The 24,583-nt window shown below is 41.8% G+C and overlaps 1 protein-coding gene and 1 long non-coding RNA gene across 2 annotated transcripts in view; one reads left to right on the top strand and one right to left on the bottom strand.

Moving 5' to 3' along the window:
• LOC132522961 (uncharacterized) overlaps nt 1-24,583 on the top strand; it is a 123,138-nt gene that overhangs the window by 67,962 nt on the left and 30,593 nt on the right. The window lies entirely within an intron of this gene.
• Nucleotides 1,984-2,691, bottom strand: TMEM215 (transmembrane protein 215). Its single transcript, XM_060153528.1, has one exon. It carries the CDS (start codon nt 2,689-2,691, stop codon nt 1,984-1,986), a length of 708 nt encoding a protein of 235 aa, XP_060009511.1.

The raw sequence follows: 24,583 nt of genomic DNA, 5'->3' as shown, positions 1-24,583 counted from the left end.
AGTAAATTACATTTAGTACAAGGGTATGTATTTGATTATTTGGGGTATACTAATATTGAAAATTTTCTTCTTAAAAATATTTTGCCCTTAACATCTTCATTTTATTCCCAGAAGTATATTTTGTTGAATAAATAATATTTGGTAATAAAACAAATCCACTTTCATACATCTACAAAATTCTTTTGAATAGCAACAAGAATTCAATCCATGTTGCATAATTGTTATTATGAATTGCATAACCTTGGCATGCATTTTGCTGTAATTCATTTCCTGGCAAAATATAAAGTGCCTTTGTCATAATGCCATAGAATATTCAAACTGGGAATGAATGATAGAAATAATCTGGTGTCAGTCAGTCCCACTTTTCCCATTTCAGGGACTGAGGTGCAAGAAGGTAAAATTTGCTCAGGATCACACATCTCATTTTCCAACACTTAAGTCATACTAAAATAAAATTACAATTTTGATGTTGAATTTGATTAGAAAATTATGATTTTTAAGGGCACAATTCTTAAGACAGAATAAATGCCACACTTAAAGAATTACAGAGTTGGATCTGAAATACGCAAAAGAGGTATGCCCAAAATTTTTGTGCTCACCCCTTTTGGGAGAAAGTGGCTGAAACTATACAATCATTAAAAAATAAATCATTCTTTGAAGGATGCAAAGTTATCCTGATCTTTAAAATGAAATATACCACCATTTCTATATATAATTTAATTTTTCTCTTCAGCAGGGATCAAATGGTATTTTGGTTGATTGCCAGTGAGCAAATGAAGTAGGAAATACATTTTAGGATCCCATTGTGATTTTTTTTTTCTCAGCAGCAAAAAATTAAATAAAACAGACCTTTGTCATGTAATGTTCACTGATCAGGTGAACATAATAAAAACTGGGCTTTAGTTAAATCTAGTGGATTAACTCTTGTTTCATTGGCATCTACAGTCTTTGGGAGTGTTGAACAAGTGTACAAATAATGACATTTTCAGAAATTTAACCACTGCATTTCATGTAAATTCTGCATAAAGTTCAAGACTAATGGTATTGACGTCACAGACTTCAAATTTTAAAAGGCATATAGGAATAGTAATAACATCTCCCAGAAACGTTAAAGACACTTGTATATATATGTAAAATCCATTTTGACTTGATGAAAACAAATTCTAATCTATGAAAATATTACATCAAGTCATATTGCACCTGATGAGGAAATTATACATGAATGATAGTAAATGCTAAAAAACACTTCAGATAAAGACCCAGTAAGTCAAATTAAATGAAGAGTTTCAGAAGTAACATAACCATCTAAAAATGTTAGTTTTTCACACAACTGGTCACACTTATTTTGCTTTACTTAAAATCCCTGGTCTTGTCTGAAGATAATACCATAAAACTCAATTACATAATTCAACTGTCTTTAACTCCCCTTTCTCCAGTAGCCATTGCACCTTAGGAGGTTTGTAGCTATTCTATCTTAATTTTTTTTTCTTTCAGCAAATACTAAGTGTGAAAAGCTTCACCAGACGAAAATCATTTCATACAATGAAGCACTGAATAGTTTTTTCATTCAGTTTCTTTAGACTGAAAGCAGCTCAGTTTCCCTATGAATAGTCCACGTATCATTTCATGCCTGGTATCTGCAGCCCACTCTAGATTTATCTTGCTTTCAGCAGGTACTCGGTAGCACTTTCTGGGTTATTTTACAAAACATCCAACATGGTTTAAATTGTTTAAAAGCAATTGGAACTGCTTCCTTTCCTACCCACTGCCTCTTCAAGTGTCCTTAACCTTCATCATCCTTCCCTAAAATGTGTCCCCAACATGCCTATTTACATGGCTCTCAGGCACCGGAGGCTTGCACACCCATCACATACCAGGTCAGTTTCTAACACTGTGAAGGCTGTTGGAGCAGGGCAGTTTCCTTCCATTGAGAGCTGAGTATGGTCATATTGCTTTTAACACAGTGACCCTTGTATGCAAAGCTTAGACTATCGTCTCATGGTCCCATATGCCTTGGCTCTGATTGATGTAACAACAGTATCTTTCATAGGGTCTGTTCAGCTTGTAGGAGCAAACGATGATACTGTCCTGGGGCACAAAGAAGATGCTGTCCTCAGGCTCAGGGCACTCAGACCTGTCCCAGGCTGAGCACTTGGCATCCAACGCATTATAGGTGAGGGAACTGCCTGAGGGACAGTAGCCATCCAGGTGTCTGGACGGCTCCTCCCGATGCCCTCTCTGGACCCGGCTCTGGCATTCTCCTTCCTCCGCGGGTGTGGGGGTGGTGATGGAGCTGACCATAGGCACCTCGCCCTGCCCTTGGAGGGGGAGCTTCCCCCTGAGGCACACCTTCTTTGCCAGTTCATCTGAGCTCCCCTTGCCCGACTCCAGGTCTGAAGGGGTCCTCAGCAGTTCCACCACCTCCTTGTCCTTGGGTTTCCGGAAGCAGGGCAACTTGCGGACCCATAGCAGCTCATTCTCGGGCCACTTGGTGCATCCCTCAGTTTTCCTGGCCAGGGCAATGGCTGCGATGCCTGGGAGGCAGATGGCTGGCCCTATGGCCAGGAGGGGGATGTTTCCCAGAGTCTCTCCTTTCATCCCAGAGACAGTGAACATGAAGCCAAAGACCAGGAAGACACTCACCAGGGCCACAACCAGCCCAGTCCTCGGGTTAATGTCATCAGGCCGCATCTTTCACTCCATCCAGGTTGCGGACTGCCTGCTAGCCAGGGAGCAATGTTCCTCCCTACTGTCAGAGGAAAACGCACTGGGTTAAAAACAAAACAAAACAAAGCACCCAAGTCCATTTCCCAACCACCAACTATCTCTCTTACTCTTTGTGTCTGACACTCTACTGTCTGTCAGTCTTGGTCTCTGTTTCTCCCTCTATTTCTGTTGCTCTCTCTCTTTCTCTGTTTATCTGTCTCCTTCTTACTATTGCAGCCCCTGCCTCTCTCTCATATAGTCATCCACAGGCTGGGGTCACTGCCGTACCTGAGGTTTCCTGCCGTCTCCCGGGAGCGCGGGGAAAAAACACCAGTTTGAGTCTCCTTAGAAACCTCCACAGCAGCTGTTTCCTCGGCTCTCTCCCTTGTTTCTGGAAGGAAAGCCTGGTTTTCCAACTGACTCTGCATCCAGGAGGTGGGACGTGGGAGCTTGTCTTTCCCAGCAGTGCCCGTCGGTCTCCAGGGCTTTCGGAGCTGAGCGGCGGCGCAGGCCAGCACCCAGCTCTGCGCGCAGAGCGCCGGGTGCTGGAGGGAGGAAGGACTTAGCCTAGGAAAGAGGGAAAGCGGCGCGCGAGTCTGGCCTCGTTACATCACTTTCAGAGCAAGCTCAGAAACAAAGAAGGACGCGCGGGGGCGCGAGGGGGCTAAACCCAGGGGAGAGGCCAGCCGGACAGAAGAGGCTGCCCAGGGTCCAGTCGGGGTGCTTGGAGCAGCCAGAGTTCGTCCCGCCGCTGCCCGTGAGGGCTGAGTAAGGCGGCTGGACATGCTCCGTGCCCGGGAGGGACCGGGGTGCGAGGCTGCCGCGTGCCGGAGACTGGAACTCGGGCCGGTTTGCCCACGGGGCAGCCTGGGCTCCGAGTCCGCGGTCCGAGGCCCAGAGGCGCCAGCTGGAGATGCCCCTCGGGGACCTGGATCCTTCTCCAGTTATAGATCTGGGTGACCCGATCCGACCTATGGCAGCTCCCAGAGATTCCCCTACCGCCCGTCTCAGAACGTCGAGGCTCTCAGGGCTCGGAGGGCTGCATTCCTCCCGGGTCCTCCTGCCCGCGACCTCTCTGGGTTCGCGCGCTGGGCAGCAGTGGCGCGCAAAAGCGCTCTAGCAGCGAAGCGGGCTGCGTTGCTGGAGCGCACGGGAAGCGCCCAGACTGAGTTAGTGGTCAGCCGGGTCTTGCTCGAGCCTTGGGGGAGTCACCAGAGTCCTTCCCCCTGGTCTTACAGCTCTGGATCCTGGAGGGGGTGGCCTTGGAGCTCGGATCCTACTCCCACACGGCCGTGGTGCCAGCCACGCCGGCTGGGTGAAAGGAGAAAGGCTCTCCAGCCCCGGCTCCCCATCCCCGGCTCCCCATCCCCGCGCCCAACACCCATCTAACAAGGAGAAGGAGGGGCCTTGACTGGGAGGATCAGGCCGCCCAGCCCGCGAAGCAGCTCCAGCTTTGTGCGATTCTGTCCTTTGCTGACGCTGGTGTGGAGAACCTGTCTCCTCCCCACCACATCAGGGGCTGGATTCCTCTGGCCCCAGGGGCAAGACTGGCTTTGGCTGGGTTCTTCAACAAGACTGCTCATTTAGGGTAGATGGGGAATATTGAGGAACCAGACGTGGAGGGGCAGGGGTGGAAGGGGGGAGGGAATGGTACATTCTTTCATGTCAAGGCCCTGCCTTGGTGGAAAGAATTTTGACATCCAGGCCTTCCCCACTTAAACTAGCCATGTGTTCTTGGGCAAGTGACTTAACCTCTCTGAGAATCAGTTGACCCATCTGTAAAATGAGAATATTGTTATCAAATATGTGAAGGAACAAACATAATGAGGACTAAATAAATGTAAAGTTCCTAGTGCAATGCTTGGTACACGGTTCTGGTTCACAAAATGGATGAAATATGTACTTTCATAGTATGTGATCATCAATGTAAGGCACGAGCCGAATCATAAAGAGCCTGTCTGTGGGGCTAAGGACCTTTGACTTTATCCACTAAGCAGTGAAGAATCGTCTTGGTGTTGTTTTAAGCAGGGATCAACATAAAAGTATTCCATGTTTGACAGCAGGTTAGAGGACGGGTTGGAAAGGGTAGATGTGGAAGCAGGAGGACAGTTCAGTAAGCCAGGCAAGACATGGCACGGGCCTGAACGATGCAGGGCTAGTGGGGTGGTCAGAAGAAAGTGAATTTGAAGACTATTTAAGGGTACAATCAAGTGTCTTGCATCAAAGGAAGTGAGATGGCAGTAGGAGTCCAAGGCTGACTCCCAAGTTTCCCACTCTTTCCACTGAGTGGGTCAGGAATCAGACTCAATTTTCCACTCCAGCATCTACTGTGTGTCTCTTGTACTCATGCTCATTAGACAGCTGCTGTACCTCTGGACATAGAATCATTATTTTGGAAGGAAGGAAGGAAGAAAGGAGAAAAGGTAAAGAGCAAACGTGAGATGCCAGCTGTTTGGCCATTTGTATCAGGAAAATAATTGTTTTCCTGGCAGCCCCACTAAATAGATAGACATCTGCTTATATCTCATTGTCTAGAAGGATGTCATAGGGGCCACCTCTGTGCAAAGGAACCCGGGAAATCAAGATTTTGTTTTTGGGGGGTTTTTTGGACCAGATTTATTGCCACTTTGAAAAAAAATCAGGGTTTTGTTAGCGAGGAAAAAGAGAACAATGAATCTTGGAGAAGCAACCAGAAGCATGTGCCACAACTATCGAACACACTTACCTTCTTGCAGCCCTCTCTTCCCTTGCCTTTACTAATGTATTTCTATCCTGATTTCCCTCTTATCTCCCTAGCCACTCATTTGTAGTCTACTCTGTAAACTCCTCTTTATTTTATTAATTTTTATGTTGAACAAAGCCCTTCGATGTTGATATTCTGCTGGCTATGCTGATGACCCCCTATGTTTATCTCTTTAGCCTTGTCCTTTTCCCTCAATTTCAGATTTATAGTATCTAACTGTCTGCTTGATATCTGTCTGTACAGCACACAGACACTTCAAATTCAACACAGCTTAAACTCTGCTCATTAAATTTCCTTCAGACAGGCTCTTCCTCATTTGACTCCCTCATTCTTCCTATTCCCCCAACCGAGAAACTGTGGGATTGTCCTCTATTCCTTTGTCTCTCTAACAAGCTACGTCCAGTAAATCAATCAAATCATCGTAGTCTTACCCCCTAAATTCCCTGATCTTCTCCTCTTCTGTGACCTGAGGTAAATCACTTTACCTCCCTGGGTTTCAATTTCCTGTGAAACAAGGGCTTTGGGCAGAGAGCTAGCTGAGGTGCATTTCAGCTCTACTATTCCGTGGTTCTCCGACAGTCACTTCTGCAGGGCTGAACTGTCGTTAATGTTGTGCAGGTGCTCTGACAATAGTGCTGGAAACCTAGTTGGAGCCTAAAGAAGCAACATTGCTGAACAGAGACCTCCTCTCACTCGTACAAGCATCTAATTCCATTTGACTTTTAAGCCAGGCAGTTCATCTACTTAGGCATTAGATAAGACCCATGCATAAAACCGCAGGAAACTTCAATTACTGTTTAATTATAAGCCTCATTCTCAAAGCAGTTCCTTCTTAGAGGTAATTTCAGATGGTCTTCGAACAGCAGGTATACTTGCGCAAGTCAGCAGCAAAAGTGGGTGGAGGTGGGAGACATCACTCAGGGTTATAATATTCAGGGACAGAAAAGGCATCCTCAGTATTTAATTTCTTGCCTGTACAGGCTGATTGCACTAGGATTTTAAAACCTTAAGCAGTTCTCGCAATGCTGTAAGCATATACAGCCACGTACAAAAGCTTTTCATCTGAAGAAAAGGGAAATTCAGGTTGTAATGAGGCTTTGTATGTATGTGGGTGTTTGAGAAGGAAATGCAGAACCTTTTATTTCTGAAATTATTTAAATCATGGGACGCTAGAATTTGAAGATACCTTATAGAATATCTACTCTAACTCCCTTAATCATACAGATGAAATCCAGAAGGGTTGCAATCATTCAGTACTACTTGAGTATATATTATGTGCTTGGCACTGTGCTAGGTGCTGGAGATACAACTCAGTAAGACATGGTCACTCACATTCACAGAGCAAGATATGTATATTAGTTAGGATAGGATAGATTATGCTGTGGCAACAAAAGATTTCAAGATCTCAAAGGCTGTATGCTCATCCTACTTGTCTCTCATGGATCAGCTGCAGCCTTGCTCCATGTTGTCTTCACTTTGGGATTCAGGCTGCAGGGCAGCTTCCAGTTGGGACATTGCCAGTCCATTGAATCCAGGCACCAGAGACCCTGCACTGAGCCTTCACTTTAGTAGCTTCTCTCTGGCTCCCCTGGCTGTGCCCCCTCTCTCTAGGCCAAAGAATCTGCTGAGGTGATGCCCCATTTGGAGACCTTACCCCCCTTTCTAGGCCATGTGATGGGTACCTGGGACCTTAAAATTCCCCACCCAAACAGCCCCATACCAGCTTCCAGGGCTTGTGTACAGCTCTTTGCTTGGTCCATCCTCCCAAGGGTTGACCATACTACAGGTGTGCACACTCCTAGGCCTGTGGGACAGTCAGGGGGCCACTATGATTTTGAGTACAGATAAAACTCAGGCATGCAAGATGGGCTGTGTATTCCAGCCTCTTCATGGTTCAGAACAGAACCAGAGGAGGGAAAAGAAAAGACAGCATTCATTTTATTCTTGCGTGGGGCCTCACACATGTTAGAGACAGGCCTGGGTGGAGGGTCTGGGGAAAGGAGAGAGAAGTCCCAACTCATATTTTAAAGAGCTCTGTCTAGCTGTTGTGTAGAAAATAGATTTAAGGTGGGTTGAGGGCAGAAGCAGGGAGGCCAGTTGGGAGACTATTGCAATTATCTAGGTGAGAGTTGATGGTGGCTTATGGATGTGGCTAGAAGTGGTCAGATTCTGATGTATTTTAATGCAAAGCTGATAGTATTTGCTAATATATTTGGGATGTGAGGAAATTGTGTAATCAAGGATGATTCTAGATTTGGAATTTGAGGTGGGAAATCAGGAACTTGATTTTGGACGTATTCATTTGATATATCAAAGTGAAGATGGTGATAGAGTTGATGTACAAGTCTGACGTTTCGGGAAGAAGTCTGGGCTAGAGATATAAATTTGGGAGCTGTTGGGATATGGTTAGCATTTCGAGCCCTGGGACTAATGAGATCACTTAGGGAGCAGGCATCAATAGATTAGAGAAGTTTGAGTACTAAGTATGTACTAAGGAACATCAACATTTTGAGGCTGGGGAGATGAGGAGGAACCAGAACAAGAAACTATGAAGGAGTGGCCAGTAAGGTGAGAAAGTAAAGAGATGTCTAAGGAACCAAAAGAAGAAAGCATATCAGGGAGGGTGTAGCGATTGCATCAATTCTGTTGATAAGTCAAGTATGAAAAGGACTAAAAAGTGAGCACTGGACTTAGCAACATGGAGGTCACTGGTCACCTTTACAAGAGCAGTTCTGGTAGAGTGGGTGGAGGTGAAGTCTTGATTGAAATGAGTCCACAAGAGAAAAGGAGAAGAGGAACTGGAGGCAGAGAGTGAAGATAACTCAAATGGTTTTATTGTTAAGGAGAACAGAGAAATGAGATGATAGCCAGATGTGGAGGTGTGGGGTCAAGAGAGAAAACTTTTTTAAAAATGGGAGCTCTCTTAGCACTTTGCCTGTAGAAATGTAAGATTTGTAAATTTAAATGACAATTCTATACCATTTTTTATCCATTAAATTTGTAAATAAAAAAAATAATGCTGGGGCTTCCCTGGTGGTGCAGTGGTTAAGAATCCACCTGCCAGTGCAGGGGACACAGGTGCGAGCCCTGGTCCGGGAAGATTCCACATGCCGCAGAGCAACTAAGCCCATGTGCCACAACTACCGAGCCTGTGCTCTAGAGCCTGCGAGCCACAACTACTGAACCCACGTGCCACAACTACTGAAGCCCGCGTGCCTAGAGCCCTTGCTCCTCGACAAGAGAAGCCACCGCAATAAGAAGGCCGCGCACCGCAACCAAGAGTAGCCCCCGCTTGCTGCAAATAGAGAAAGCCCTTGTGCAGCAACAAAGACCCAGCACAGCCAAAAATAAATAAATAAATAAATTTATTTTAAAAAAAATAATGCCAACACTGGGAGGTGGTGCTCTGAGATGAGCACTTGCATATACTGGTGGTGGGAATATATCAGTACTGACTCTTGTGTGGAAGAAAGCTGTCCAGATATCTCAAGAACTTTGAAGAAGTTCATACCTCTTACATGACCATTATATTGAAACATGTCAGAAGTAGGTATGTATTGATGGAAAAAACAGACCCAGGCACCCTCTGAGTAAATTAATCAGCATTTACTGATGTCAAGGTATAGAAGGAAGTCCCCACAGCTTCACCAACAGGCACACAGTTGGGGATGGTAATGTCTGAGTAAGGGAAGGTCACATCTAAGCCTTTTGGAAACAAAAGTGTTTCTGTCTAGGTTCACCATGTATTCATAAGGCTTATTTTCATGAGGCAGATCCAGGCCTGCTCATAGTCTGGCCTCATGTCTGCTGAGACCAACCAGCTGATATAAGAACAGGCCCAGTTCATGAGGCATAAACAAAATCCTCATTATCATCAGACTCTCCAGACCTGCACAATAGTTTCTTGAACTCAGTGCTATGGAAACAGAATCAGGGCCATTTTGTGAAAGTCTCCAAAAGTCAAACAAATTAAGACCTTAGACCTCCTGTTGCTGCACTGTCCAATATCATAGCTATTAGCAGAGGAGGCTATTTACATTTAAATTAGTTAAATTGCAATAAAATTAAAAAGTCAGTTTCTCAGATGTACTACCCACATTTCCAGTGCTCAGTAGTCAGATGTGGTGATTGGCCACCACACTGGACAGTGCAGATATAAACATTTCACCATCATAACATTCTATTGGATGGTGCTGAGCTGTTGGACTTAATCATGATCCAGTTGACTCAGGCAGTACGATTCTAGCAATCTTTCTTGTGGGAATAATCAGTGGCACAAAAAATATTTATGTGCAAAAAAAATTTACTATGCCCTAGTAGTAATACACTGGAAAACATTGAAATAGCCAATAACAGAGGAAAGGCTATTACAGTATGTTGCATCCACTGGAGGGAATATGCACGGTCAGCTGAGGAAATATTATATATCCACAAAATTATATTTTGGAGATTTTTAATGACCCATGAAAATGGGCTCAATATAATGCTAATGAAAACAAACCTAAGAATCAAAATTCTATTAAAATAACTTGAAAAAATGTTATATTAAATAGGACCCTGATTACTAAAAAAAAAAAAAAAAGTTAGAATAGAAAAAAGACCAAAATGAAATACTCTCAGATTATTAGCAGTGGTTATTTCGAGGTGGTGGAACATTAAATAAATTGTTATTATTTTCTTTATATTTTTATGAATTTTCAAAATTTCTACTCTTATAGTAAGAAAAAGGTTTTTTTTTAATGAAAGAATAATCTCTTGCACATATTAAGCACTCAGTAAATGGTAGTTGAATGAATGATACATGAAGACTTGAAAGACTGAATGAACAAATTCAAATTTTCTCAGCTTTATATTTTCCCTGAGTTCGTCCTGCCCCTTTTTCTCATTCTGGCACTTCCTCACAGGAGAGAAAAGGATATGGACGAATTGAGAAAAGATGAAAACTGAAGGACCGCAAGTAGATTTTCATGTTGGATTGGAGTTAAATCTTATGGTTCTTCCCAAATTTATGTTAATCACTTTTGAGATTTCTTATAACCCTGTTTTCAACCTAGAAAATAATAAATATATTGTCTTCCCCCTTTCTGATTTAAACATGATTGTTTTTGTTTTTGTTTTTGCGTTACGCGGGGCCTCTCACCATTGTGGCCTCTCCCGTCGCGGAGTACAGGCTCCGGACGCACAGGCTCAGCGGCCATGGCTCACGGGCCCAGCCGCTCCCGCGGCATGTGGGATCCTCCCGGACTGGGAGCACAAACCCGTGTCCCCTGCATCGGCAGGCGGACTCTCAACCACTGTGCCACCAGGGAAGCCCTAAACATGATTGTTTTGATGCACCTGGTTAGAGGTTTGATATTTTTTTCTTCTTGGCTATGATTCTGACTCATTTATTTAACAAACGTTGTATTGAGAAGCTCCTACTTATCTGGTTGTGTTCATACTTCCTCTGTACCTCCTCCCATCTTCTCTAGCTCTTGGGAGGTAACTCTGATCTTTTTTTTTTTTAATTTAATTTTATTTATTTATTTTCGGCTATGCTGGGTCTTCGTTGCTGCCCTCAGGCTTTCTCTAGTTGCAACGAGCGGGGGCTACTCTTCATTGCGGTGTGCAGGCTTCTCATTGAGGTGGCTTCTCTTGTTGCGGAGCATGGGCTTTAGGCATGCGGGCTTCAGTAGTTGTGGCATGTGGGCTCAGTAGTTGTGGCTCGTGGGCTCTAGAGTGCAGGCTCAGTAGTTGTGGCACACGGGCCCAGCTGCTCCGTGGCATTTGGGATCCTCCCAGACCAGGGCTCGAACCCGCGTCCCCAGCATTGGCAGGTGGATTCCTAACCACTGTACCACCAGGGAAGCCCAGTAACTCTGATCTTTACTAAAGAATACATTTACAGCTCTAACTTTTCTTATTTCACTTGGGGCCTCCAGAGGTGTAAAGTAGCTTCAGTTGTTTTTCCAGTGCTGAATTAACAGAGTTTTTAAAACTCTTGCAGCTCATTAGAGTTCATTAGGTTGTGCAGAAAAGGAAGCCTAGAATTTTCACAAAGGAATCCTAGAATTTTCACAAATTGTTTTGCAAGTTAAAGAATAAAGCTAGTACAAGTGACAGTGTTAGATTGATGGTTCCAAAGATGAAAACCTTTTAGGTATCTGAGTGGTTCCAGCCAAACATCCATTTGCTCTCCAGGGCTGAGCTTATTCAATAGCTTAGATCTTTCTGCATGTTGTCTTTCCTTTGATTCTGTACAGGATCTTTGGTAAGGGAATAAAGAAAGGATGAGAAAATGGACTGTTAGGAATCATGAAGAGTTGGAAGTAGAGAATTCTGATGTGGTTTGCTCCCCAAATTGAAGGTTGATCTGGTTTTCTCATTCTTGTCCTTAGATTAAACAGTGCACTGATATGTCCAACCTTAAAATTTTTTATTAAAGTATAGTTGATTTACAATACTATATTGGTTTCAGGTGTACAATATAGTGATTCAATATTTTTACAGATTATACTCCATTTAAAGTTATAAAATATTGGCTATGTTCCCTGTGCTGTACAGTATACCCTTGTAACTTATTTATTTTATACATAGTAATTTGTACCTCCTAATCCCCTGCTCCTATCTTACCCCCCCACCCCCGCAGTCTCTCTTCCCACTGGCAACTGCTGATTTGTTCTCTATAGCTGTGAATCTGTTTCTGTTTTGCTATATTTATTCATTTGTTTTACTTTTTAGATTCCACAGATAAGTGATAACATACTACTGTATGTTCTCTGTCTGGTTTATTTCATTATTTCATAGTGCCTTCCAGTTTCATCCATATTGTCACAAATGGTAGGATATCCTTCTTTCTCATGGCTGAATAATATTCTACTGTATATATGTACTACATTTTCTTTATCCATTTACCCATCAGTGGACACTTAGGTTGCTTCCATATCTTGGCTATTGTAAATAATGCTGCCATGAATATAGGGATGCATATATATTTTTGAATTAGTGTTTTTGTTTTCTTCAGATATATACCCAGGAGTAGAATTACTGCATCATATGGAAGTTCCATTTTCAGTTTTTTTAGAAAGCTCCATACTGTTTTCCATAATGGCTGCACCAGTTTACATTCCCACCAACAATGTACTAGGGTTCTCTTTTCTCCTCATCCTCACCAACATTTATTATTTGTGGTCTTTTTGATGATAGCCATTCTGACAGGTGAGAGGTGATACCTCATTGTGGTTTTGATTTGTATTTCTCTAATTATTAGTGATGAGCATCTTTTCATGTTTCTTTTGGCTATCTGTATGTCTTCTTTGGAAAAATGTCTATTCTCGTCTTCTGCCCATTTTTTAATCAGGTCTTTTATTGTTATGATATTGAGTTGTACGAGCTGCTTGTATATTTTGGGTATTAACCCCTTATCAGATATATCATTTGCAAATATTTTCTTCTATTCCGTAGGTTGTCTTTTCGTTTTGTCAATGTTTTCCTTTGCTGTGCAAAAGCTTTTAAGTTTAATTAGGTCCCATTTGTTTATTTTTGCCTTTGTTTCCTTTGCCTGAGAAGACTGATCCAAAAAAATATCGCTACAACTTATGTCAAAGAGTGTTCTGCCTGTTTTCTTCTAGGAGTTTTATGGTTTCCAGTCTTACATTTAAGTTTTTAATCCATTTTGGGTTTATTTTTGTGTATGGTGTGATAAAATGTTATTATTTTATTCTTTTACATGTAGCTATACAGTTTTCCCAGCACCACTTATTGAAGAGACTGTTTTTTCCCCATTGTATATAGTGGGGAATACATACAATGGGGAATATAAGACTGTTTTTTCCTTCTTGCCTCCTTTGTCATGGGTTAATTGACCATGTGTGCATGGGTTTATTTCTGGGCTTTCTATTCTATTCCATTGATCTGTGTGTCTGTTTTTGTGCCAGTATCATACTGTTTTGATGACTGTAGCTTTGTAGTATAGTCTGAAGTCAAGGCGCATGATACTTTTAGCTTTGTTTTTTTTTTTCTCAAGATTGCTTTGGCTATTCAGGGTCTTTAACCTTTTGATAATATATATGTTTATGAAAACCCAAACATAGACCACCAAATCATTTCACTATTTTATTCAACAGGCATTAAAAGAGTTCCTTTAGAAGATTTATATATAGGGATGTTGATCACAACAGTAATTTTAATATTAAAAAATATGGAATGGTTATATAAATTATGTTATATCAAAACTCTGGGATATTATATAATCATAATAAATGAAGTTGCAGGTTGGATCGGAATGACAGACCAAACACACATACTTCTCCTCCCTCAGGCTCCCAAAATCTAGAAATGGGATTTGAGATTTGTGTGAGTCTGTATTTGGAGATTAATTACATCACAGTCCTGGGAAACAGGAAAAAAACTATCAACAGAACAGAAATCTCTGAAAGAAAGTTAATGAAATTTAATTGATAATGAAATGCATATAATCTAACTAGAGTTGCCAAAAAACCCTGATAATGCTGTACCTCAATATACTATAAGGGCTACATGGGCCTGAGAGTGATGGTTTCCCCAAGACTTTGGAAGTAAGGTTACCATTTGAGTGGTAAAAAATTTCGTACATAATGAAAGAGTGTCCGGCTATGGGATGGAACCAAGAGCTTGTTCAAATAATTGTGTCTGTAGAGTTTTGGAAACACTAAAGATCATAATTAGGGCAGTTTGGATATATTTTTAGAGAAAAAATACTAATCCCATCATATTTTATCATATAGACTCAGAGTGTGTAACTAGAGAGGGATATTCACCACCAACCAAAGAAAAGAGAGAACCAATGAGTCAGACATTTGCTGTGTTTATCCAGCACTGTTCAGAGGAAAGATGGGGGCTGTAGGGAAGTGGTGGCTTATTAGGTTTCAGAATATCCTTCATCTAAAATCTTTTAAGATCTTCTATTTCTCTCTCATCAAACATTCTGATGATAATTTTGGCTTCTCAGACATTCTGGTACTGTGAAGACTATGACCATCATGGCTGACAAAAATCTTCCTTCTTTCCTCCTTCCCTCTCTCCCTCCCTCTCTTCCTTCCTTCCTTCCTTCTTTCCTTTTCCTCCCCCCAATACTTCCTTCCCTTTTCCTTTAAAAAAATAGCTTTATTGAGATTCAATTCACATTCCATGCAATTCATCCATTTAAGCTAAACAATTCAAAGACTTTTAGTGTATTTATAGAGTTGTACAACCTTCACTACCGTCTGATTCTAGAACATTTCTATCACCCTAAAAAGCAACCAGGTGCCCATTTATAGTCACTCCTCATTCCCATCCCTGGTCCTAGCTGTTCCTAGGCAACCACTAATCTACTTTCTTTCTCTATAGATTTGCCTTTTCTGAATATTTTTTACAAATGGAATCATACCATATGTGTTCTTTTGTGTCTGGCTTCTTTCACTGGGCATAATGTTTTTGAGATTCATCCATGTTTTAGCATGTGTTAGTATTTTGTTCCTTTTTATTGCCAAATAATATTCCATTGTATGGTTATATACCACATTTTGTTTACCCATGTATCAGTTGATGGACATTTGAGTTATTTCAACTTTTTGGCCATCATGAATAATGCCATTATGGACATTTACGTACATGTTTTCACGTGCACATATTCTTTGTTTCTCTTGGGTAGATACTTAGGAGTAGAATTGTTGGGTCACATGATAACTCTAACTTTGTAAAGAGCTGTCAAACTATTTTCCAAAGTAGTTGCCTCCCTTCATTTTTATACTTCTCATATTGAATTATTTTAAAATAAACTATAAACCTATGCCACTTAGCCAAAAAAAAGCATTAGCCCACCTAAAAATTATCAATTTATTATCATCACTAATTCAAATTTCCACTATAATCTTTCCATAGACATGAGTAGACATTAGTCACTGGAAAGTAACTTCTCCCTTTGTAAATCAGTAAAGTGGCTTCCTGATTTACATACAGCCTCCTGTGAGTTTTGTTAGCATGAGTGAGTGAACTTTCCTGACCAAGTTGCTGAATAAGTTGACTGGCTGCTTGCTTGAGTCTTGGGCAGCCTGGCTTTAGAAGATGAGCTGGGACAGTCTGATTCTTCTCCTGTAAATTTGGAGTGGAGACACTGAGAGGGCAAGTGTGTCAGCTTCAGGGAGCCAAGCTGAAAAGTGAGACAAACTTAGAGAATGAGGCCACCATATCAGACCGTGAGTGAGAAGGGGAAGCCAGGGGACAATGAGGGAAGCACTGAGAGAAGTTGAGATGAGAGAACACTCAGACCTTGAGAGAAAGGAGAATCTCAATCCCTGGTGGTTCTGTTTCTGAGTCACAGTGTTAGAGAGGAAGGTCTTTTCCCTACTCCTGGTTTCCACAATGAGGGATTTTTCCTAGTACAATATTGGCCTGTCTTCCCTCTAGGGAGTGGAGTTACTCATCACCTGCTGAATTTAGGAAGATAACTGAGCATGCTTGGCTTGTTCTTCCTCCTGGGAGTGAGCTGCCCATAAGGAACAGGATTCAGCTCTCACCCTTCACAAGGAAAGCGTGTTCTACTGGTCGAGTGTAATTGGAATGGGGTGGTGCTACAGACTAAATGTCTGTGTCCCCTCCAAATTCAAATGTTGAAACCTAACCCCCAATATGATGGTTAGTAGGAGGTATTAGGAGGGGCATTTGGGAGGTGATTAGATCATGAGAGTTGAACTCTCATGAATGGGATTAGTGCCCTTATAAAAAAAAAAAGGCCCCAAAGAGCTCCCCCACCCTTTCCACTGTATGAGGATACAGTGAAAAGATAGCCATATGTGAACTTGGAAGTGGGTCCTTACCAGACAGCGAATCAGCCAGCACCTTGATCTTCGACTTCCAGGCCTCCAGAACTGTAAGAAATAAATTTCTGTTGTTTATAAGCCTCACAGCCTATGGTATTCTGTCATAGCAGCCTGAATGGACTAAGACAGGTGGGTAAGTGATCTGAATTCTGTGGTTGGAATTAGCAAGCATGCTTATTTAATAGACTAAAAGCCACAAACTCCAATCTGGTCTCCATCAGTAATAAAGGCTGCATTTTGGCCTCCATAGACCACTGCTTTGCTTTATTTCTCAATTTCTTCAGCACTGTGTTGGAAAGAGGGGTGCCATTTATTAAGTGCCCCTTAAAGATGCCAATATATAGATTCTCATGAAGGACAGCAGTACTTCCTGCCCCTCAGATTGTTGAGATTTCCCAATATGCTTTCAGTAATGTCCCCTTGTTTGGAGTTAGCGTGAGTGGTTTCTTTCCTCCTTGAAATCCAAGGGGTCTTGGGTAGGATAGGCATTTCTCTGAAAGTGATGCCCCAAAGATAAACTGGCAGTTGATTTAAATTTTTATTACCAATTTGGAAGAGATGATAGAGGTGGACAATGGGAGCACTAGTCTAATTTTTACATTAGTTTTTGTTGAAGTATCATATACATAGAGAAATGAGCACAAATAATGAGTGTACATCTGAATGAATTTTCGCAAAGAGAACATGCACATTTAACCAGCACCCACATCAGGAAGGAGAACATTTTAGCACCCCATTTATCCCATGTGTTACTACTCCTCCCCTCCCCCCCAAAGGAACCATTATCTTGACTTTTAGCAGCATGGATTACTTCTGCCTGTTATTGAACTTTATATAAGCTTTATATAAATGAAGAGCCAGGACAAGGGTAAGGCAAGTGAGGCACTAGCCTCAGGTGTAAAATTCAAAGGAGTACCCCAAAGCCCTCAATAATCAAGATAATCAAGATAAATAATATTTTCATGCAATATTTTAAAAACTCAAAATTAATTTTAAAAATCTCCTTCTCTTTCTCCTTCTTTTCTCTGTTTTCAGCACACCATTGGCAAGTCAATCATTTATGCTGTATAAATTCCTCTTAAAAAGACATGTGGGGATTTAATCTGAGGGCCCAGGGTTCAAGTTGCCCTGTCCAGTCGCCCAAAAAAAAAAAAAAAAGCTTTGTTTTCACTGCAAAAAACTCATTATTTTTGTTCTGGCATTGACTAAGGTGTGGACTGTCTGAGAACATATGAGACCCAAATCCTGCTCTCAGCTCACATGGAGTCCTTCTGTGTCTCAGGTTTTCTTTGCCTTGGCCATTACACAAGGAATGGTCCATCTCCATCAGCACGGATATACCATAGAAGGCTAAAATCTACTGTAATTGATGGTCACTGGGTTTGTAAATTTCAGTAAAGGGAAAAGCATCATATTGGGTTGGCCAAACACCATAAGATGTTATGGAAAAACCCGAATGAAATTTTTGGCCAACCACTACTTTTCTAGCTACAGGATGTATTTCATTCAAGAATCACTTTTTAGACATGGTCTATTCAATTCACAATAGCTATCATTTTATGGAACCATTCCTATATGCTCGTGTCCTTACTGAGAGTCTGCTGATTTAAATGTTAATCTCATCTAAAAAATACCTTCACAGAAACATCTAGAATAATGTTTGACCAAATATCTGGATACCATGGCCTAGCCAAGTTGACATATAAAATTAATCATCACAATCAGTTTTACTGATTTTTCCTTTTGCCTTATGCTCCTATATTGCTTGGCATGGTACTGCTTACAGTTAGTACTCTTTGGTCTGGCATTTTTGGCTCAATGTTATGTTTGTGAAATTCATATGTGTTATGGCATATAACAATAGTTCCTTCATTCTCATTGTATCAGTTACAACAATTTCTTTATCCATTCTACAGTTGATGGTTTTATAGGTTGCTTCCAACTTTGGACTATTTAGAATAGTGTTGTTTTCTACATTTCTATTGTATATATGTTTAGGGGAGGAATTGCTGTGTCATTGCTATACATCTCTTCAGCCTTATTAGATATGGTCACTTTCCCAAAGCAATTATGCAGTTGACACTCTCACCAGTAGTGTATAGACATTCCACTTGTGCCGCATCCTTGCCAATACTTGGTATTATCAGTGTTCTAAATTTTAGCCATTCAGTTTACCAGTTAATATTTGTATAAACTGTGAAGGAAACTTGGTTGGGATCCTTGATATTGAAAGATGTTTTTTCTTTCCATGCAGGCATCTGCTCAGCCTCTTGTTATAATGAACCCCATTCCTCTAACTTGTTTGAATTCTATGTCCTAGCCTTATCCTAATATATTGTGGTTGTCACCTGAAAGGATAGTCATTCATTTAGTGCTTATTTACTAACCCGCCACTATGCCCCATGGTGCCACTATCAGAAGCAAAGCACTGGGCTAATAGATTGTGTGTAGCACCTTGGTCATCAAGACAAGTGGTTTCTGAGACTTCCCTGGTGGTCCAGTAGTTAAGACTCTGTGCCCCCATGCAGGGGGCCCAAGATTGGTCCCTGGTGGTCCAGTAGTTAAGACTCGGTGCTCCCATGCAGGGGGCCCAAGTTTGGTCCCTGGTCAGGGAACTAGATCCCACATGCCGCAACTAAGAGCCCATGTGCCACAACTAAGACCCAGTGCAGCCAAATAAATACATAAATATATTTTTTTAAAAAGACAGTTTGCTTCCAAATTCTTTCATTGTCCTCGCCATACTAATATATTATGTATTTCTAAAACATACATGAAATAGAAGACAAAAAATACAATAAAGATAACATAGACAATGTTTTAAAATGTCTCGCTTATTGTGATGGCTTCCTCCTATCATAGACAGAGGCATAATATAGATTTCAGCATTTATTATAGTGGCTGTAAATCTGTATTTCAGGTAGTATTGATAATTTCTGAATTTTGAAGCTGACCTCTTGCCAGATCTGATTAGCTCATCGTTGTTTTTACCTCCTAGTGTGGCTGACAAAGAGCTTGTACCAGGAGTAGAAGTGTCAGCTCTGTCATTTTCTTATTCACTTGTGCTTACGTTAGTATTATCTTCAGTGTAAGGTTTCTTTGCAGGAATCCTTTTTAGCCTCTGGTCCATTTTGTGAGGTTAGTTTAATTTAAATTATATAATAGACCCCATATATCCATTTACCTGGGCACACACACACTGCAACATGTTAGAATAAAGAGCAAGTGGACAAAAAAAAAAAGAGTGGAACTTCCCATTCTCCCTTCAGGCTACCTCACACTTGTGCCTGACACATGACCCTCTGAGGGGGGCCCTGGTGTCAGTCCATTTTTTAACATTAGCAAAGTTTGGGCTCCAATTATTAGAGATAAGTATGAACACAGTCCCAGAGTTTTCTTCTCGTATATCAGTTATTTTCTGGGGCTCACCCTGGGGTATGTGAATCCCGCTCTGTAGACCCCTGACCCAGAGTACAAGGCCGAACAGCCTCTTCCTCTGTTCTTTGCAGCTTGAGGACACCACCAAACACTGGAGAAGAAAATAGCAGGACCTGAAAAAAGCAAGCAAACAAACCTAGACTGTTAAATTAAATTGATTTTCTAGCAGCAAAAATTTCACTAAAATTTTAGACTTTCTCCCTAAGAAAAGTCCCTTCCCATTCCTGCAATGGATTATATTTTCCTTTCTCATGGTCAGCTGAACGCTCTACTTCCATTTCACAAGGACACCAGGTACCTACTATGTACTGGGTATTGTGTCAGGTGCTAGGTCTTATCTCCCAGAGACTGTTAGGTGGGGTGAAAGGAATCCTGGCTTAGGAATCAGAAAATGTGGATTCTTGTCCTGATATTCAACACTTAGCTCTGTGGTTCACAGGCTAGGTGACCTTGGCCCAGTCACTTTGTATTTTACCCTATTTCATCTCTGTGTCTTATTTTGGTGTCTGGCTCTGATGATGGAGAGAGATATCGGTCCCTTAGACAGAGGTCTTCTGCACTTTATAATACCTTATTTCTAAAAATCAATTTTTATTGCAAACTCTTTATGCACCAGACACAAGTACTTACAGTTCTGGCATAGCATTTACCACCATGTATGATAACTTGTCTCTTTACACACTGTACACACTGAGTTTCTCAGGTGCAGGGAGCTTCATTCATTTGTAAGTTGTGGGACCTGGCACACTGTGGGGTCCAGAGGAAGCAAGCACTCAACACATGCTTGTTGAAAGAGTGAATGAGTCTCATTGGTAGGTGGGGATCCTAGCAGACACTGCTGGTGGCTTGGCCAACCCTTTGGGCCTTTACCTCCCCAGGCTGCTTGCTGAAGACACCTGTGATTCTGAGGTCTCCTTCTGGCCGCAGGAGAACACTGGCTGCTAGGGCATGGAAAGCTGGAAGTGCTGGAGAGTTAATGCCTCCAAAGCAGCCCTCCATAGAGGATGCCTGGGGAGTTGGTAGATAAACCCCAGCTTCTTCAGCCCCCGGTTAGAATAACCAAAGTTTCTATACTGTCTGAGTCTCCTGGGGGATTGAGCTCCACTTTCCCACAGTGGTAACAGCTTGATTCCACACTCTCTATTGGCTTCTTCCCCCTCCTGTCTCACTTCCTCACTCTCTTTCTGTGATTTCTAGGATCACCTCCTAAACAAACTATATGCACTTAACTCCCTGCCTCAGGGTTTGCTTCCTGGGAAACTCAAACCTTGACTACCTTGAAGGATTGTTGTGATAATCAAATGAAAAACACATGTAAAAGGCTTTGGGGTCTCAAAATGAGTTGTTCTCAAGAGGAGTGTGGTAGGTTGAATAGTGGCCATCAAATGTATCCATGTCCTAATCCCTGAACCTGTGAATGTTTCCTTATATGGCAAAAAGGGCTTTACGGATGTGATATTAAACTAAGGATCATGAGGTGGGAGATTATCTTGGATTATCCTGGTAGGCTTTCACTGTAATCACAAGACTCATTAAAGAGGGAAGCAGAGGGAGATGTGACACAGAATCAGGAAGCAATGTGACAACTGAAGCAAGATGCTACACTTTGAAGTTGGAGGAAGGGGCCATGAGCCAAGGTGGCTTGGGGGATCTTAGTTCCCTGACCTTGAATCCAACCTGGGTCCAGGGCAGTGGAAGCGTGGAGTTCTAACTGCTGGATCACCAGGAAATTCCCTGGAATGAAGTTTTAGAAGCTGGAAAGGCAAGAAAATGGATTCTTCCCTAAGAGCATTGCCCTGCCAACACCTAGATTTTGGCCCATTGAAATTGATTTTGGACTTCCTATTCCATAACTTTAAGAGAATAAAGGTGTGCTGTTTTAAGCCACTAAGCAGCCATAGGAAACTAATACGAGGAGGGTCCTGCTCATTGCCCCTAACCCACTCCAGCAGGTGGTACTGAGGGTGAAGCGGTAGCAGTGGTTCCCAATGGCCCCCAAAGAATCCTGCTCACTCATCAACCTGTTGCCCTCAAATGAAGTAAGACCAGTGTGTGCTGTCTGCACGCCCTTGGAGGCTAGTCCTTCAGCACAGGCTTGTGAAGAATTTCCACTGTTTTTCAAGGACAAGCAAAAGAAAGAGTAAGTTTTTTTTTTTTAATGGGCCAAAGAAAAAGCACTAAAATGAAACCATAAATATGCATTGAGAAAGCTGAGTAGAGGAAGTCCAAAGGCTAGCCCCAGTTCCCTGCTGCTTTAACCATCAGTTGTGTTCCTCTTCGTGTCAGGACTTATATCCCCAAACCAGCAGTGCGATCTTTATTGCTGTGAGCTGTGTGTCTTCCTTTCATTTTCAGCCCCAACCATGTGGAGAGTTCCTATGAAACGTACGTGTATGAGTACATCTTTCTTCCCTTTAGGATTCACGATATGTGGGGAAGCACTACTTCATCCTTCTTATTCATTGTCCAAAGCTGGACATTTTCAAGACTTAATGTTTTTGAGATAATCAGAGCAATTTGAATATGTATTGACATCAAATAATTGTTAATTTTGGTAGGTGTAATAGGCATTATGGTTATGAAAGAAGATATCCATAGTTTTTAGAACTATGTAGGGGATGAAATGATGTAATAGAAAGGAAGAAAGGAGAAAGGTAAGGAAGAAGGAAAGGAAAGAGAGACAGAGACAGACAGAAAGCAGCAAACAAATCAAGTATAGCAAAGTCTTGGTAGTTGTTAAATGTAGGTAATGAGTGTATGGATGTTCATTGTATTATTTTATGTGTTTGAAAATATTTTATAAGCTTTTCTGGAAAAATTAAATGGCTAAAAAGAGTCTTTTAAAAAAACTTTCAGTGAGAGGCAGCTGCAGAAAATGATTATGAGCACAGGCTCTGGAGTTGGCTGGGTTCCAGTCTGGGCTCCTATACTTTCTAGCTGTGTGACCTTGGGCATGTTACTCAACCTCTCTTTTCTCAGTTTCCTTATAGGTAAAATGAATATAATAGTACCCACCTCAAAGGATCATTGAAAAGAATCAACAAGATAATACTCCTGAAGCAGCGGGAACAGTGTCTAGTGCAGGGTACTATAAGGTTTATTATTATTTTTAGTATTGTCTTTTTTACTAGGACAGTGATTCTCAAACTGGGGGCATTTGTGACCTCCCCCCCAGGAGATATTTGGAAATATCTAGAGACACTTTTGGTTGTCACAACCAGGGGTGCTACTATCTTCTGGTGGGTGAGGCCAGGGATCCTGTTAAATGTCCCGTGCCACGTAGGACAGCCTCTCACAACAAAGCATTATCTGGACCAAAATGTCAATAGTGCCGAGGTTGAGAAACCCTGTGCTACTATTATAAGGACATTGTAAAAATATTAGAAAATACAAATAAGCAAAATAAAGAATAATAATATCCCATAATTTCACCATGCAGAAATAGTCACTATCCAAAACTGGAAATTTACAAAAAGAAAATGACATCTTCATCAAAATGAAGATGCATAATAATGAAAAAGTCTCTTTATCTCACTGCTTCCAGTAGTGGCCTGTCCTCATTTCTTCAAAACTGTCACAACTTACAGAAAGTTGTCCAACCTCTTCAGACTTTTGGTAAATGTACCATTTGGCAATTGACTGTGCTATAAGCTTCTTTTGGAATGAGGCTGAGTGAAATGCAAGGAAACTATTTGAAGTCATTAATCAACCACCTCAGAAATCTTGTGGGAACTTTTTCTGACATCACTTTTTGGGGGAGAAATTTAGCAGGTTATATCAAAAGCCATTTAAAAGTCCATAGTCTTTGACTTGGCAATTCCATTTCTAAGAATTTATCCTATAGAAATAATCAGATGAGTGTGCAAAGGTGTTTGTACAGTTGGTCACTACTGTATTGTTTTTAATTGTGAAAAATTGGAAGGACCCTAAATTGAAAACAACAAAAGGAGATTGGCCAATAAGACTCTAGTACATCTAGGGACTTCCCTGGTGGTCCAGTGGTTAAGACTGCACACTCCCAATGCAGGGGGCCTGGGTTCCATCCCTGGTCAGGGAACTAGATCCCACATGCTGCAAATAAGAGACCCTGGGAGAGGTTCATCTCAGTATCAGATAACACTTTCCCATCATTCTCCCTCCTCTTTTTCTTCCTAGGTTCTCTCTGCCCTCAGGAGATTTATGTGGCTTAATTAATTCAGATCAGCCAAGTACTTTTGTGACTCAGAGTAAAGTCAATGTCTTGCTATGAATAATAGCCCATTGGGAACTCAGACCACTCACAGCGTTATTAGCAGAAGATGTTAGTCTTACTCCTTGTGTAACTTGAAGCTTATTCGTTCCAATGTGCAAAATCTCCTCGTTGGAGGAAAAGGCAGCCCAGGAGAACCCACCTGAATTCCCTGAGTCCTTTGCATAAAAGCCCCAGGGATCTGAGGATGTGCTTAAGGCTGAGAAAGGGAATTGGGGGAAATGACATTCCTTACAGGTGTAAAATGAAGTATTTTGGGAGGATTTCATACTCTGGTTAGGGGGACTGTGGTTTTTTTAGGCAGAATTTCTGTGAGCCTTGGGGGAAATGTTCTTCTCCAATTTCTCTTCCCACTGGGATATTTGAGGGCAGATGGTGAGGTAAATCACTCAGTCCCCTCAGGGTGAGGCAGTTTAGCCATCATTGGCTCCAAACATCCCAGAAGCACTCCTGCCAAGAAGGAGGACTTGAGTGAGCTTGAAGTCATAGATAGTTTGGGGCTGACCTGCTCTGCTATTCAGGAACTCTGTGGCCTCGGCTAAGGCTACAGACCTCAGATCTTCCATTTTTTTTTCAGCTGTAAAATCGGGACAATAATATTTAATTCCCAGATATCATGCGGATTAG

The sequence above is a fragment of the Lagenorhynchus albirostris genome, chromosome 7 (genome assembly GCF_949774975.1).
Source record: "Lagenorhynchus albirostris chromosome 7, mLagAlb1.1, whole genome shotgun sequence".
In the NCBI taxonomy this organism is placed as follows: domain Eukaryota; kingdom Metazoa; phylum Chordata; class Mammalia; order Artiodactyla; family Delphinidae; genus Lagenorhynchus; species Lagenorhynchus albirostris.
This window is presented reverse-complemented; position numbering and strand designations above follow the sequence as displayed.